The sequence below is a fragment of the Sinocyclocheilus grahami genome, unplaced genomic scaffold (assembly GCF_001515645.1).
Source record: "Sinocyclocheilus grahami isolate Dianchi unplaced genomic scaffold, SAMN03320097.WGS_v1.1 scaffold503.1, whole genome shotgun sequence".
NCBI lineage: Eukaryota > Metazoa > Chordata > Actinopteri > Cypriniformes > Cyprinidae > Sinocyclocheilus > Sinocyclocheilus grahami.
In genome coordinates this window covers 1,287,984-1,305,960 of record NW_015505682.1, presented here as the reverse complement: position 1 = coordinate 1,305,960, position 17,977 = coordinate 1,287,984, and the positions used below count along the sequence as shown (strand labels likewise).

The 17,977-nt window shown below is 37.1% G+C and overlaps 1 protein-coding gene across 2 annotated transcripts in view; it reads right to left on the bottom strand.

Annotated features, from left to right (window-relative positions):
• Positions 1-8,125: 8,125 nt before the first annotated feature.
• map3k10 (mitogen-activated protein kinase kinase kinase 10) overlaps positions 8,126-17,977 on the bottom strand; it is a 49,904-nt gene continuing 40,052 nt past the window's right edge. Inside the window, exons 5-11 of one of the 2 annotated variants that reach the window (XM_016237012.1) lie at positions 16,330-16,576; positions 15,286-15,408; positions 14,854-14,989; positions 13,967-14,076; positions 13,613-13,851; positions 11,150-11,684; positions 8,126-10,003 (exon numbers count right to left, since the gene is read on the bottom strand). In XM_016237012.1, coding sequence (XP_016092498.1) covers positions 9,588-10,003; positions 11,150-11,684; positions 13,613-13,851; positions 13,967-14,076; positions 14,854-14,989; positions 15,286-15,408; positions 16,330-16,576 — 1,806 coding nt within the window. In that variant the 3' untranslated portion in view covers positions 8,126-9,587. The remainder of the gene's footprint in view (positions 10,004-11,149; positions 11,685-13,612; positions 13,852-13,966; positions 14,077-14,853; positions 14,990-15,285; positions 15,409-16,329; positions 16,577-17,977) is intronic. The other variant, XM_016237013.1, reaches the window with a different exon arrangement.

Sequence of the window (17,977 nt, the reverse complement as noted above, 5' to 3'; positions counted from 1 at the left end):
TGCCACTCATCCAAGTGACCGAGATGAAGGTGAGTAAGACCGGTCAGCAGGTGCGTGAGAGTGGGAAAGAGTCATTGGGTTAATTCGGCCCGACCCCCCCCCCCTCAATGCCACACCCTAACCCTGATAAAAAAAAATAAATCTTCTCCCCTTTTTCCCACAATTCCCCCCATCCCTTGGGCAACCAGGATACATGTGCTGCGCCCTTCTCTGAAAGCAGACTCGAAACGGGCACAGCTACAGCACAGCACCCCGCGACTGTCTTTTCTCGCTCTGAGATTTCTCTGTCCCTTTAAATCCAACATCCCCGGTGCTTTTCATTTCCCAGGTATTGAGAAACTGACTGATGAACAAAGACCACGAAGATGGAAAAAGAAGAAATGCCCTGTTATAATGATATAAACAATGGGGCTCTGGCATTACAGTTTAAAATGACATGATCGAATGAGGATATTAACATAGAATTGAATCTGTTGGTAGAGAATAGAGTGAAAGCACACGAATCAAAGCCACACTGCTACTTAAGTGCAGAAGATGAAGGTCAACGATTAGGCTAGTGACCTTTGAACTCACTCTGATCCATTGAGAAGCACTCTCTCTACTCAATACAGAAGAGAAGCGGAGAGGTCGATGTTCGATTCACACTCACCTGTCAACGCCTGTTACTTTCTGTCTCCTTTTTCTCTCTCTTGAATTTGGGCATATCTCAACTCAATTTCTGAACGGTTTCAATTCAAGGGCTAATTCAAGTGTTTGTAATTTGTCCTTTGACATCGATTTTGTTTCGCCTCTCGGTTTGCTGTACTATAGTGGTTTGAGCAAGTTGTTATCTATCCCTTTCTCAAAGGTACAACATCCTCTGTACTAATATTAGCAGGTGTTTTGTGAACCTTGTTGTCCATTTCCCATGTATTGGACTGTCTCATAACATAACCCCTCCCCCTGAAGAGAAGAGTGCATCCTGATGATGTCACAATGGTTATGCAGCCTGTTGGAATATTATCAACTAATGGAGCCATATTGAAAACTCTTGTGTTTCTACAAGAAACGGGAAGAAGTGCTTGATAGAGGTCTGCTAAACGTACATAATATATCTACCCCAAAAGATCAGTGCTAAGTAAAAGGACAAAAATGCTCTGTTGACTCTGAGAATTGTAGTTTTGACAACCTTTAAGCGTTACGCGTTTGTCCTCTTCTTAATGTTATGCTTTTTGAGCTTTGTTCATTGAGGCAGCATCTCCAGAGGATTCATTTGAATGTGAAGACGGCTTTGACAGCACATGCCATTCTGAGTCTAGTTTGGATTAATGGCTTTGAGGAGATGGGAAGATCTTATATCTGACCTAATATAAGAGATTTAATTGTGTCAGTGGGATGTTGTGCCATGGTTTCAGATGAGAAGACGCACTGATGAGATTCAGAACACATAGCAGACCATCCAACCAAATCTCTTTGTTGCAGTGACACTTGAGGAATATGGTGTTCAAATAAGGTGCATTCAGTTACTTTTTCTTAATTTAAAAAAAGTTTCATACATACAGTACAGTGAGTAGAATATAATTTAGCGAATATAATTAAAATGATAAATACTCACATGCAATCAATACTCCAGTCATATCTTCTGATTTATTCCACATGGAGCGGGTTGCCTTCTCATGGGGCTTCCGTGTCTAATAGTAATAAAGACAACAATATCAATATTAACAATTATTAGTTAATTATTATATAGTACTTTCTCAGTGCTCAAGGCACTTTACAAAACAGAAATGAATGAAAATAAAGTGAACAGCAGTTAATACACAAACTTCATACATCCATACCAGTAGGTGTCAGTATATGCTTCTCTGGGATGAAAAAGAACTGGTGAAACACGAACAAAAACTTATTCCCCGGGTTTCACAGACAAGGCTTAAGCCTAGTCCCAGACTAAAGTGTAAATCTGAGCTGTTTTAACTGAAAGAAACTTGCACTGACTGATATTAATATATCAGTGCCTGTTTTTTCTCAAAATGCACACACCAGTAATGTTTTTTTTCTAAGGCACGTTAATAAAAATTACTTAAATGTCCTAATTGAACTATTGCCTAGTCCTGACTTAGTCTAAGCCTGTGAAACCAGGCCATTGAGTGCACCTTTTAATGCTCAAAATCAACTCTTGATAGTGTAGTCATGAACGATTGGCTAGAGAAATCAAGTGATCTCTTTCTGTGCTGTTCTAATCCAATCTCATGAGGAAACGTAACTATTTTACGAAAAGTGCTGATTTCACATGAATTTGTATGACTGGCAAAGAGCGTGAGATTTTTACAAAAATGTAAGCATTAAGGTCCATCCCGCATCCCACCCAAAAACTAGCCTTCAGTGGGACGCAAGATGATCATGTGAAAAAGTACAAATGAGATTATACGAATTAGCTACCAAAATGTAAAATAGTTACGAATTGCCATAGTGCGTTGGCTGTTCTGACGCTTTCCTCCTTTCCAGCTCTGTCTCTTGTCCCTGTATTGTGGCAGTTCTCTCTTCACCCTACCTTTGATATGTTCTTTTGATTTCTGTAAATGGTAAAGGTAATTTTGTCTATAACAGAGCAATGCTGACAACGCTGATGTCCTGTAAAGAATCTCGGTCATCACCTTTGCTTCTTTCAGCTGTGGTCCATATGTCCCCATGTGCTGGATCTCTTTCTACACAGATGGAGAAACATCTGACTGTTGTCAACAGACAACAACAAAAGCACAAACTGGTTTATGGACAAGCAAATAAACTTACTGTACTTTACTTTTTCTTGGATGTCACTTGAGGTATGTGTTTGTTGAATGTCAAAGTAGACTTGTGCAGTTTAAAGACATATTAAAATGGTTGTCGAAAGCTTTACTTTATTAAACTGTTTTTATCGATATGTGAGAGAGCAAATGAGAAGGACAAATAAAAGAGATTTATGGAAAAATATATTTAACATTGTGAGGGGCAACTTTGTACATGCGTATATGTTCAGTTTTCCTCTTGTATCTTGGCTTATTTGTGATGTCTTAGCCTTGTTTTTTGTCTGATTGCCTGTCTGAGGATTCAGGGTTTGCCCTTTGACCTCCAGAAAGAAAGGTTGTCAGTGGTGGGTCTGGAGAGAATGACAAGTGGGATTTTGCAGATGAGGAAGAAGAAGGGGTGAGGGTACCCTACTGTCCCGAAAGAGAGCGAAAATCCACTGGTTTCTTTTTACTTTTTTCTCGCCTGTTCTGGAGAGAGAGAGACTTTGACATTCATTGCCTCTTTGGGAAGTACTGTACATACTTCCTCCGGATCTCAGAAGACCTGCGAACTGGTTATGTTTACCTGCAAGTCCAGGAATGCACTATCGATTGGTTTTTGAAGTCTACAAATAAAGTTTTTGAAGTCTACAAATAAAGTTTAAAAAGAGAAACTGTAAGAGTATTATTGTTTGTTTTTTTAATGCAAAATCTAATGCCATTTAATACGGAAATCCCATGAAATCCTGATGGTATTCATCAATTCACATTCGTGCATGTTTTCGTTTTTTTTTTTTTAGAAATATTAATTAGAAACAATCCATGACCATACTGCACTTCTATCACTCACAGCTCTCCTGCAGAGTTTAGTTTCAACCCTAATTAAACACACCTGAACACAACAGATTAAATACAACACAGCAATAATATACACACTGGCCTGAAGAAAATGGGTGTTCATTCAAAGAAGGTTTTCCTATGAATTAATTAGTAGAAAAGTCCATTTCTCCTGTGCATTTGTGTCCCTTTGTTTCTGGAGAATGCAGCTAAGTAGTCGGCTCGCATTCCACAAGGTTGTAAATGTATCGGGTTACCATGAAACCAGGGTCTTGTTCTGGCGTCCTGGGGTGTTACAAAGTATTTGTGAAATCTAGCTAACAAAATATATATTGTGTGTTGGAGTGGTCCAGACGCTACAAAAGTAATCAAGAATTTAAAGTTCACTAGAAACTTCCAGGCAGTGTGTTGGTGAGCTGCTTGGAGCTACACTGTGCAGAACATTGGGCCTCAGGATTGTACACCCTGATCTAGCAGACACCGTGCTCAAATTAAAACATAAAACGTCTTCGATCATCTTTTGCATCTCGCACATGACGTGCCATTCTAAAAAATATGGTGCTCAAGTTCAAATGAGTTATTTTAAATAATGATGTTTTATGCTTGCTGCAGTGACTCATGCACTTTATGATTTTTACCATAGCTTTGAGCTTTGCTGAAATGTTTGAATGCACAAAAGCATTAATGAGAAATAAAAGCTAAAATGTTGAATGGCCCCTCACACAAAACTATCAGAAGGTTTCCAATATGGTGCACGAGTCATATTGACTATTTTTATGGCATTTTTTATACATTTCAGAGCTTGACAACCCCTGCCCACTCCCTGTATTTTGACGTATTGTACTGTATGTAAAAGAGCAGCTTGGACATTTTTCAAAAAACACTTTTTTGTCTTTCCGCAAAAGAAGTACAGTCATACAGGTTTGGAACAACATGAGGGTGAGTAAATGATGCCAGGATGTTAATTTTTTGGGTGAACTATTCATTAAATGTGCATACAGCTGTGGTGTTGCATCCGTACCATTAGGTTTCTCTCTCCGCAGCGCTGAGCTCCAGCAGCCCAGCATCCAGAGATTCAGTGTTTGTTTGAATCCTCCACAGATTCTGAACTGTAACAGTGGAACCGCCGGTCTCTCCCTCCTCCCTGCTTCTTTCTTCCATCTCTCTCTCTCTCTCTGTCTGTCTTTCTCAGTGGGACACGGTGTGTATGTCACCACTGACTACCTTCCATAATGACATCCAGGGCTGTAAATGTAAAAGGTGAGAGAAAAACAAAAATGTACACACCTGAATAAAAACAGAAGGAAGATAAATAATGGGAAAGAAAATCAGGAACACAGGGACCAATTCTCACTATTAGCACACCTATTATGAACATATTGGCTGTTTATGAGTAAATATAAAGCATTCTGCATGACTATATTCTGCATCCTTAATCCTATCCAAAACCTAAACTTAACAACTAGTTTACTAACTATTAAAAAGCAGCAAATTAGGAGTTTATTGAGGCAAAAGTCGTAGTTAATGGTTTGTTAATAGCGAGAAGTGTGACCAGAAAATCTATAGAAGCAATTACAGAGTAGCCTAGAGCAAGACTGACAAAATCATTTGTAATATCAGAAAGGGGGATAATGATTAGTTAGGGGTGGCCAATTTGTATATTAGTAATTAGAAGGAAAAAGAGAAGCATTTGTTATAATGCTTAAAATAACATTAAATTAATCAGAAAATAAATCGCCGAATCTAATAATGTATGAACGTGTATGTATGTATGTATGCAGAGGTCAAATATGATCTGTGTGTAATTCTTATGACCAAAGACTTTGTTATGACACACTCCCTCATATATCTGTCATGTCCACCATCTTCCCTTTTTTTCTTTGTTGTTGCTTTTTATAGCATTGCCATGGAAGTGAAGTGTGGTTGCTAAGTAACTGGCTGGCGTCTGGAAGAGTAAAGAGAGGCTGCTGCTGCTGCTTTCACAGACAAGAGCAAAGCTATGTCCGTGTTTGAGTGCGTGTAGCTACATGTGTAGTGAACGGTGGCGAGTCTGAGGCTGTTATTGTATGAAACTAGCTTTGGTCAGCTTTTTATTGGCACTGCACTTGAGGTAACGTTAGTCGGCCCCAGTTTTAGCATTTGCAGTCATATCTTTATCGAGCAGTTTGAAGGAATGGATTATAATGAAATATTTCTAGTTTATTAAATTATTTGTTTCACATTTTTTGTTTCGATATACTTAATTCCCTCTGTGGAGTTGAATACCTCAGTGTAAGTTAGTATGATATCTTCCCATTGTCCTCCGAGAACAATCGCTGATGTAAACAGAGCAGTGTCGCGTGCAAGATTGAGCCAGAGATGCTGCTATGCTTATTTTATGTCATGCTATTGTCCACAGCTATGTTCTTACAGTTGAATTATAAAATGTTTCTTTGGTTTTGCTTTGAGAGTTAACAACATTATTTGTATTTTATACAATAAGCAAGCGGAAGTGATAATAAAGCTGTTATTTTTGTGAACATGAAAGCACAAAACAACATTCTCTCTAGGAATTCATTGGGTAATAATTGTTCAACCTGCACTGCGGGACTTTGTCGACATCTAGTGTCCTTTTTAAAAAAAAAATATCGGTCTTGGTTTATTGTTTATGGGAAGTTTATGGGCTACCAGTAAAAAGTACAAATTAACCGTGGACTGATTTGTTTTTATCTTAAAAAACATTTGAATTAAAAGCTTATGCAGAAATGCAATAGTTTTGCTTGCTAAATAAATACTTATCAAATGATTTAAAATGATATGTACTACTAATAATAATCTCATCTTTTAACAGGACATTATGTAATTATGAAAACACAAGACAGTAATTAGTATCAAAACCAACACATCACTGCTTGTAACAATTATTTTAATAAATACTCTTAGTGTTCCTCACACAGGAAATAAGGGGGTGGGTTTGTTCAACCCCTGCACAGAGAGTTACCCCAAACAAATGATAACAATAAGAACACAAACCACATGCACACACACCCGTCCGCTCACACACACTCACATAACAGCCATACTCATTGGTGGACAGTCAAAAAAATACTGCCTACCAGGTTTAACGGTTCAACACAACCAATTAAAAACCCTCCAGTGTGCGTGTCTCAGCACCATTCAGTCCGCCAAAAGAACATCCTGTATTTCTTGCACAAGTGTAACGTCATTAAGGATCTCATCACACGTCTCTTTCCATGTGCCCTGACATGACAGTGTCCTTCACAATGCTCTCTGTGGTGACGCATGGTCAGATCTGGTGTATACGTACTGTTTCTTTCTCTTCAGTTGAATTGTTCAGTAGGTGGAGGAGGAATGTCACTTTAAGGAGGTAAGGAAGTGTCTTGTCTGGTACATTAAAAAAACAGGTAGTACATGTTTGCTTTTTATTGCCAATTGTTACAAAAACCCTAATTTTCCCATTTCTGTCCTTCTCTTTTCAAGATGCTCCTTACAGGAGCTGACATTGTTTTGAGGAGAACCGAGGCTTTTCAGATGAGTTTATGACGAAAGGGGGGGGGAGTAAATGGTTTTCACTTGAAACACTCTTGAACAGAATGAGTGGAATAGGGGCTTCCTCATCCAGTTTTAGTCAGATGGACATGCACAGTAACAAGCACTTTCCACGAATAGGGTACAAAAGCTTAACCTTCAAAAAATGTTGACCGCAGGGGGTCAAACTAATTATTACATTGAGTGTTTTATTCATTTCCTGTAAGATATGCTACCAAAATTTGGGACATACACACTCCTGTGCAAACGTTTGGGCCAATACTTTTTCTTTTCTTTTTTTTAATGAAAGAACGTAATACTTTAATTCAGCAAGGATGCATTAAGTTGATCAAAAGGGACAGTAAATACTTTTACATTGTTAAAAAAGTTCTTTTGAAATATTAAGCAACACAACTGTTTCTAACATTGATAGTAACGAGAAATGTTTCTCGAGCACCGAATCAGCATTTTAGAATGATTTCTGAAGGATCATGTGACACTGAAGACTGGAGTAACGACTGCTCAAAATTCAGCTTTGACTGCATGACTACATGAATAAATTACATTTTAAAACATATTCATGTGACCCTGGAGCACAAAACCAGTTCCAAGTCGCTGGGGTATATTTGGAGCAATAGTCAAAAATACATTGTATGGGTCAAAATTATTGATTTTTCTTTTATGCCAAAAATCATTAGGATATTAAGTAAAGATCATGTTCCATGAAGATATTTTGTACATTTCCTACTGTAAATATATTAAAACTTAATTTTTGATTAGTAATATGCATTGCTAAGAACTCAATTTGGACAACTTTAAAGCAGATTTTCTCAATATTTAGATTTTTTTTTGCACCCTCAGATTCCAGATTTTCAAATAGTTGTATCTCGGCCAAATATTGTCCTGTCCTAACAAACCATACATCAATGGAAAGCTTATTTGTTATTTGTGGTCCAGGGTCACATATAAAAACGATTATTTTTAATTTGTAATATATTATTTCACAACATTACTGTTTATACTCTATTTTATCAAATAAATGCAGCCTTGGTGAACATAAGAGACTTCATTCAAGAACATAAAAAATCTTTCCAAACTCCAAATTTTGAACACTAGTGTAGAATTGATTTAGAATCACTAAATAGGGTTTATATAGAGTTTACCTGGTTCATTTAATTTAGTTATTTTTCCTTGCAATAAACAGCAAAATAAATAGACAAAATATATTTAAAAAAAAAGGAAGAAAAAAGTGTTGCTAATGGGGCTATCAATAGGGGCAGATATGGTGAGTTGTAGTTACTTTTCATGCACTTATCTCCCATAAATTAAAGACAAATATTATTTTTTCTTTAATACCATAGGTAACAGTTGAAAGTTGAGCTGGTCAAATTTAATTTGAGAACATGCAATTAAATGTTTGGCTTGTGAAATGTGTATTACATCATGCAGGGTTGTACACAAAATGTGAGACAGATAAATAGAATATACATATATAGGATATATGTATAATGTGTATATGTATAACTTAGAATTATATTTGTTGGATACATCCAAAAGTTTGAGGCTTCTGAGGTGGGAAGGGCCAAAATTCCCATTTTAAGTGGAATACAAACATTTGAAGTTTTCTTTTTTTTTCATTAGCTGCTTTTCGTGACCAAAAACATGAGATTTATGCCTCTAATGCTCTAAAAAAATTGTACCCTATCCTTGGAAAGTGCCAAGTACTTCCACACATGGAGAGAAAGCATTTGCTCATGTTTCTTTTTACGTTTGGACTGCTCTCACATTCTGATTAGGTCATGCAGAGAGTAGTTTGAGATGTAGTCGGTTTTTTTGTTTGTTTGTTATTTTCAAAAAAAGAAAATTATAAAATTCTTGTGGTACACCTATTTTTATATTGTATCACTATATTACAATGAATGCAACTCGCAAAAGAGCTCCCTGTGTCATTGCAATTAACTGCATACACAATTCTCCTGAATGTAAACACAGAAAGCATCGCTGAACTTTATAATGTACACACTGGAGGGGGAAAAAAATGGCGTTTTTTTTTCCAGGCCAAAAAACAGGTTGTACCCATGGAGACCATGATGAAGAAGAGGCGAAAGAGACTGGCCCTATGATAACAGAGATACGGACAAACAAGGAAGGTCACAGACCTACAGTAGTTAGACTGCCCTCTCCTGCTCACTACAGGCCACTGTTTAACCAACCGATCGCAGTCGTTATGAGGCCCATTAAACACACAGAGAATGAGTCACTGAGGACAAGCTGAGATAAACAAATCAAGGTCCTTTATCTCTTAACCTGTCCAGAAGGCGGCTGTCTAGCTACTGCAGAGGGCAGCTTTTCCATTAGAGCTGCCAGAGAGCATGGTCTGATGGGATCACGGGGCAAACTGTGGGGAAACCTCTTATGACGGCCACAGAGTGCTGGTTCAGGGTGCATCAGCCCAGACGGTGTGGGAAAGAAGTCTTTCTATGAGAAATGTTGTCCGCATAGAGTAGCCTTTTGGTGTTGTCCGCACAGGGGGACGGTGTTGTCCTGGCTCTGGCCTTCCATGTCCATGTCGAGAAGGTTTTTATGGACGACACCCGCTCCAGCGCTCACTCCGCTGTCACCCGAGCCCAGTGGACTGTCGCAGCTGCTACCTGGAGACGAACTGAGCGTCTGGGACAGAGATGATAGTTTCCAGGGGTCCGGACGTGCCCGAGCTGGGGTGGGTCGGGGGCGAGGAGCGAACTCAAGGGTTTTGGGACGCTCGAGTGTGCCTGTATGGCTGTCTGGCTCTGGCATGGGGATGGGGATGGGAGGAGGAGGTTTGCGCCGATTGGCTGAGGGATAGACCATGGATGGGTCAGGCAGGCGTGGAATGTCAAGAGTTTCAAGAGAACCTGGAGGAGAACATATGAACGACATGAAGGATTCTTCAAGTCAAATTAGAATTCACAAACAAGATATTTAATCATATGATTATATCATATTTGATCCAAAAATCAAGACATATGAAAGATTGTATTTTCTTACTGAGGCTTACATTTAATACCATTAAGATTTTTTGCACTCACCATGACAATTATTTTCATAAAGCACATTTAAAAAATATATATTTAAAATTTCTTTACCTTAATGTGAAAATAAAACGTGATTACATGATTTTAAAATTATATATTCAAATATATATAGAAATGTTATATATAATATAAATATTATATATAATATTACATATACTGAAATACAGCAAAAAGCAAAAGCAGAAAAACTATAGAAAACTATACAAAAAACTAAAAGAAAAACTATATTAATAACAATATGAGAATCAATACTGAGAATAATGGTAATTGCAAAAAAGGGGAAAAAAACTAATTCTCATATACTCTAATATGAAACAAATCATGTATTATTTTAAATATTTTAAACATCTACATTACGTTAAATAATAATATGCAAAAAAGGGGAAAAAACTAATTCTCATATACTCTAATATGAAACAAATCATGTATTATTTTAAATATTTTAAACATCTACATTACGTTAAATAATAATAATAAAAAAAAAAAAATATATATATATATATAAATATACAGCAATAAAATACTGTATTACATTAATGGCAATCACTACTGAGCATACAAAAATTTAGGACAAATATTACTCGTTATGTAATATAAAAGTTATAAAAGTTATATTTTAAGCAACGTATTATAAATAATAATAATAATAATAATCTTATTGATCTTCGTGAGAAACACTATTAAGATGAATGGAAATTACAAAAAAAGTTAAAATAAATCCAAGTTGTTCTAAAATATTGTCTTTTATGTTGTTGAGACATTTACTAAATGACCTTTAAAAGCAGAGCAAAAATAAATATATTTGACTTTTTTTTTTTTTTTGTAAAGTACTTATACATCATGGAAGTATCATGGAAAAAATGACAGTTAAATATGGAATCATGCAAGTTTAAATATAAGATTATGATAAATGTTTCGACAGAGATTCACCCAATACCAAATAGCATTTCAAGTCAAATGTTGTACCTGTATATGGTGTAATGGTTGGGGCTTGTGCGGGTGGGAAGGGCATACTCCCATCAGAGGGGGTGCGCCGATGCCCCACGACTGTCTGCGCTCGAGGACGGATGGCCCCATCAGAGGGCGTGCGGCGGTGCCCGCGGTTTAATGCCATAGCTGCAGAGACATGGGTGGGTGTGAGGGACTGATTGGGCTCTCGTTTGAAGCTCTCCGCTCTCAGGTCCAGCAGAGGGTTTAATGACAGCGCGGGAGAGACCACCGGGTGAGCACTACTAGGGGTCGGGGCAAAGTCATCAGGATCAGAGGGCAACAGGGACTTGGTGGAGTTGCAGTCAGAGAGGGAGGACAAAGAGAGGAGGGTAACGGAAGGAGACGGGTCCATGCTGGGCAGGGTGGAGTCCTGGTGGCGGTTGTGGGACAGGGAGAGTGACAGTGTGCGGCTGGGTGGAGAGGTGCTGCGTCTGAATCGGCCCGTGCGCTGGAACAAACCCTCCTTCTTCTTCCTCTGCTCCTCTCGCAGGTCCTGCTCATCTTGACTCATCTGAACACACATGAATGAATAACGTCACATTGTTCAACAATAAGGTCAAATAATAATATAATATATAGCAATAAATATAAAAAACTAAATGACAATTACTACAAAAAAATCAAAAGAACACATTTTAGTAGTGTGAAAAATATTTTCTTAGTGCAGAATAAATATTCTATTTTATTTTGCAGTGAAATGTGAGCTGAACATGTTTTTTTGTAACATTCACTTAAAATAAATCTCATTCTCATTATTTTAAAGAAAGAAAATATTAAAAGTATTAGTAGTATATAAAAATGTAATTACTCACATATGATAGCCCAAGTAATTAAAATTATTTAATAGTTACTTAACGATTATACTTTTTGTGAAACTATTATTTATTTGAATATTAAATTACAAATATTAATTCACTTAAGTATTACAAGTAAATGTTAAATGTAACTTACTATTATAATAACAATAAATTATGCATAATTACATGCAAGTAACCCTAAACATATAGTAAGTACATGTAGTTAATTAATACTCAGTACTGTAACAAGGACACCTTAAAGGGATAGTTCACCCAAAAATGAAAATTATTTTATTAATTACTCACCTTCATGTTGTTCCAATCCCGTAAGACCTTCGTTCATCTTCGGAACACAAATGAAGATATTTTTTGATGAAATCCGAGAGCTCTCTGACCCTCCCATAGAGAGCAATGCAGCTGAAATGTTCCCGGACCCAGAAAGGTAGTAAGGACATCGTTAAAACAGTCCATGTGAAATCAGTGGTTCAACCGCAATTTTACGAAGCTATGAGAATACTTTTTGTGCGCAAAGAAAACAAAAATAATGACTTTATTCAACAATTCTTCTCCTCCAAATCGTCTCCAGCCATTATCGAGAGTACCGCACGTAAACAACGCATGCGCGTGCTGCTGCTGACGTAGAAAAAGCGATAATGGCGGAAGATGATTTGGAGGAGAAGGGTTGTTGAATAAAATCTTTCTTTTTTGCACACAAAAAGTATTCTCGTAGCTTTGTAAAACTGCGGTTGAACCACTGATGTCACATGTACTATTTAAACGATGTCCTTAGTACTACCTTTCTGGCTCTGGGAACATTTCAGTTGCATTGTTTTCTATGGGGGGTTAGAAAGCTCTTGGATTCCATCAAAAATATCTTAATTTGAGTTCCGAAGATGAACGAAGGTCTTACGGTTTTGGAACGACATGAGGGTGAGTAATTAATTATTAAAGGGGTGGTTGACTGTTTATGGGGTGCAGTCTAACATGTTAATGCTTTGTTTGTTAAAATATTGTAAACAATGACGTCGTCTATATTGCTTATCAATTTGAGCCCGATTGAGACGCAGAGGATATTAGTGAAGAGGATCACGCAGAACCTGTGCAAGCACGGCTTTTAATGGTAGGCCTAATATTTGTGTTTGTTGTTGTCTTATACTTTTAGATACTCTGTTATTTGTAAATGATACTGCTTCTGTTAGTTTTTAATATACGGTTTTATTCTGATTAAAGCTTTAATACAGTTCGGAAACCGCACGCTTTCCATTTTCCCATGTTTAACGCTTCTCATAGCTATAACAGAATTTTAAAAGACGATATCTCCGTTTGCATTGAACTTTCAGCTTCGTAACTTTGCAGATATTGTTTATGATCAAACAGCAACATTACACACTAACTAACGTTAAAAAAGTGAAATCGCAATCAACCACCCCTTTAACAGAATTTTCATTTTTGGGTGAACTATCCCTTTAAAATAAAGTGTAACTGTTAAATGTATAATAATTACAAAGTGATAATCAATATTTGTAGTCTTGCTTATGATAATGCATTCATTAACAATGTACTACTCAACCCTCCTATTAAGCCTCTTTTCTTTTGTTCCTTACTTTTCTTTTCCACTTTCCCAGTCTCTCATAATGTGTACCTGCTGTCGTCCCAGCTGGAAGATGTCAGAGCCCAGGCCCACAGCGGCCAGTATGGAGGCACAGCCCAGCAGCAGCAGGTCACTCTTTTTCCTCTGGCTGCAGCGCCGAACTGAATCCTGTGAGCCTGTTCCCGGTCCTACACCCGCTGACCCTAAACCCACCTCCTCCATCGCTCCATTACTGCCCAGCTCAGGAGCCAGACGTCCTGGGGAGCTGTCATCAAACTCACAGTGCTCCTCTACACAGAAGATAAGGGTAGTGAATTAATCATGAATAAAGAGAAACAGATCATAAACGTCCTATAATTTCAGTTGATATCTGTTTGATGTACTGTATTGGGGACTCAGACTCACCCATTTCATTTAGGCTTGAGAATCCAGCTGTCATAGGAGCATGTTTTGGGGACTTCCCCAGATTTGGAGCACTGGAGGACAACACCTTACCCTCCCCAAGTGACTTTAACCTAACAAAAAGGGGAGCAGCTTGATTACATTTCAATTAAAAATCAAATGTAGTTATACAAATTGTATAATATAAATATAAAAATATGAATATGTTTTATTAAAATCAAAAATAGAAACTGTATTATTTAATGGACCCAAGCTAACATGAACAAACACTTGTAATTTTTTCTAACAAAGAATAATAACTTCTGTAACAAATGTAGCTACTGCTCATTGTTAATGTTAATGCATGCAACTAAGGTTAACTAATGAGACCTTATTGTAAAGTGTTACCTATGGGTCTTTATGATTCTTTTGTAGTTTAATGTTTGAAACATGTTTCCTTTATACATTTTTTTTGTGTATTGCTTTATTGTACAGTATTTAAATGTTCAGGTCTTTTTGTTATAAGGAAAAAGTTATTAAACCTGTTATACTGTATTATGTCAACCCTTTATGCAACTTTTTTCAATATTGTGATAATACTGTATACTGTGATAAATGCTTTGGCAGTTATCACAACATGAAAATTTGATACTGTCACATGCCTTATATGTGTATAATATATATATATATATTTACTCTATATATACCCCCTAGAGTCATTAAGTAAATGTATACAAAATGTTGGCACAAAAACATTAATATAACAATAATAATAAATAATTAAAAAGCATTATAAGTGGACTTCTACATCAAATAAATAAATTAAGTAAATAAAAAATAAAAAAACTAGTTACATAAATAAAAAGAAAAAGAAATACAACTCCTTTAAAGGTATATATTTTTTAGTCTACCTGTCCTCTCCACCGACTCTCTCGCGCTGATGTGTGGAGCTGGGCCCCCATGTTCGGCCCTTCTTCTTGGTCCCTATGTCTTCTTTCTTACACACTGCCGTCCGGCCCCACGTCTTCCTTCCATCACTGGGCGTCACTAGACCACACAGCAATACAAACACATTTCAGAAAATATTCCATTTATCTTTGTTTTTGCATACTACATATTGCTACCTAACACAGCATAAAGTATGGATTGCATAGAAACACAAGTATGTAAGCTAAGACAGTCTCAATGCACTTCACAGACACATTCAACTCTTTTAAGTGGTATTGATTCTTGGCACAAGGCAATGCAGGCGTACATCAATATGTAATAAGCTACACCAGCAATGTACTCTGGTCCTTATTTATTCTCCTATATAAAACCCAAACATTCACACATTGACTTACGGCGTATGGCTCTGAGGCGAGGAATGACCCCTGGGCTGGCAGGAGGAGTGGTGCTTTCACTACCCTGACCTTTCCTCTTGTCCACGCTGGGTGACGCTTGCACCGTGATCTTATGTTCAAAACCTAAAACAGACAGATGCTGTCAGGGACTTACAGAATAGGATTCTACATAGATAGAATTAAATAGACTTTAAGGGTATATTGGCTGGACTCTTCAGATTTCAGTTTGTTTTCATACCCTTGTATGATAAAACATTTTACTGGACAATAACACTAATTTTGATTAGGTATAAATGTACAGTACATAATGCAAAGCTGGTCAAAAGTTTGGAATAATTAAAATTATACTAAAGAAGTCTCTTATGCTCCGCAAGGCTCCAATTATTTGATTAAAATAAAGTAGAACCAGCAATGTTGTGAAATATTATTACAATTTAAAATAACTGTTTTCTATTGAAATATATTTTATGATGCAATTTATTCCTGTGATGCAAAGCCGAGTTACTCCAGTCTTAAGTGTCACACGATCCTTCAGAAATCATTCTAATATGCTGATTTGGCACTCAATTATTAACAGTTATTACTGGTTCTTAATTATTAATAATGGTTCTAATTCTTATCAAAAAAGCAGCATTTATTTGAAATAAAAGCTTTTGTAACATTAAATGTCTATACTGTCACTTTTGATCAATTAAATGCATCCTTGCAGAATTAAGGCATTGATTGATTAGTTTCCACAAAATGCTGGGCAGCAGATACAATAAAAATGTTTCTTGAGCAGCAAATCAGCTTATCAGAATGATTTCTGAAGGATCGCGTTCTGCTGAAAACTCAGCTTTGCTGTCGCAGGAATAAATTACATCATAAAATATATTAAAATAGACAACAGCTGTTCTAAATAGTATTTCAATTTTGCAATATATCTATTTTGACTGTATTCAGATCGCACCACAAATATATAAATGTAGCCTCAAAAGAACAGCATTAAACAATGGTAATTCTTCCAAACTTTTGACCGCTAGTGTATGTTCCCATTCCACCCACCAGAAGGCAGACTGATGCAGTTGCTGTCCCTGCCAAGTTTGAGCAGTCTGCTCTTTTTGAAGTGGCCTTTGCGTTTTTTCACGCGTGGTTTCTCTTGATACATCTGATGGATGATGATGTTGAGCTCTCTCTCCACAATGTCGATCTCCCTCTCGGCTAACTCCTGCTCACGCCTCCTCAGATGCTCCTCTTGCTCCCTCTGTTCCTCAGCTGCCCGCGCCAGAGCTTCCTCCCAGGATCGCAACTCCTAATGAACAGGCGATTATTTAGACCACTAATCCACTAAGCCTACAAGTTATTGCTTATAATATTGTTGCTTGTGTAATTTCCCTAAGCGTAGCGGATTAGATTTTCCCACGCATTAGGCTCTCTTTGCCGCCTGTTGTCAGAGGTGGAAAGTAACGAATTACATTTACTCGCGTTACTGTAATTGAGTAGTTTTTTTGTGTACTTCTACGTTTTAAAGTAATTTTTAAAATCTGTAATTTTACTTTTACTTAAGTATATTTTGTTTGAAGTATTGTACTTCGCTACATTTTAAAACACATTAATTACGGAGTAAAAAATAAATAAAAATCGCTCCCTGGAAACTACTGCAGTAAATAATGGGCAGGAGAGCAACCTGGCACTAAAATCACAAGAAAGATGCAGACGGACAAAACAGGCATTAGTGGAGCAGACACAGCTGAAAACGAAACCCCGTCGTATTCTGCTGAAGTTGAACTCGAAGAAAATGAAGTGAACCCCTGGCCATATTTATGCTCCATTATGCAGTGTAAGCTGTGTTTGCCTAGGGAGACCAAACTAGCAGCTTATAAAATCTCGACATCAACCCTTCGCAAGCATGTATAGGTAAGGTAAATACTTGCATCGTTGCATTGGTGGTTAAAATGACGCTTTGACAGTTTAGCAAGAGGTTTTGCACAAATTAGCCAAAAAGACAGTGGTGCGGAGTTGTGCGATATTTCGTCTGCAATAATATCGTAATTGTTGTTTTAACAATGTATTATCAGTATTTTGCCAAAAACCAAACAAAACACTCCGTGAAGTCTAGTAGATTAGACTAGTGCGTGCGCATTTAGAGTGCGTTCTTTCACTGCGTGATTCAGTCTGTTAAAATGCATTTAGAATGATCACAAAATTGAAGATATAGGGGCAGAAAATGTATATATTCATATCATTTTATATAGTAAATCAATATCACACGAAGCTATTGCGCGTGGGCTTACAATGACTTACAAAGATACATAACAGCTAGTGTATGCACTACCTGCTTTATGCAAGCACTATATAGGATAAATCACTATAGAGGATTAACCCTATTATACTTTATCGACACGAATTGATAGGTGAAGCAACAAACAGCCACCCACAAATAGTCTATAAACAAAGCATCAGGCTGTCTTTGAGTTCACACGAACAACTGTTAACGTAAAGTTACTCGTCGTCAGGCTACAGAAGAATACCATAATTCCTCTGTTCAATTAGGCCTAAGACATCGAGAGTCACGCAGACCAATAACTACCCAGCCACAACACATAATTGCGAATAACATACCCTACCTTAACACAGAATCGACCACAGAGTCCAACGTTTTTATTTTTTCTACGAATCTTTGAGTTAACATGTACTAAACATGAGTGGAATT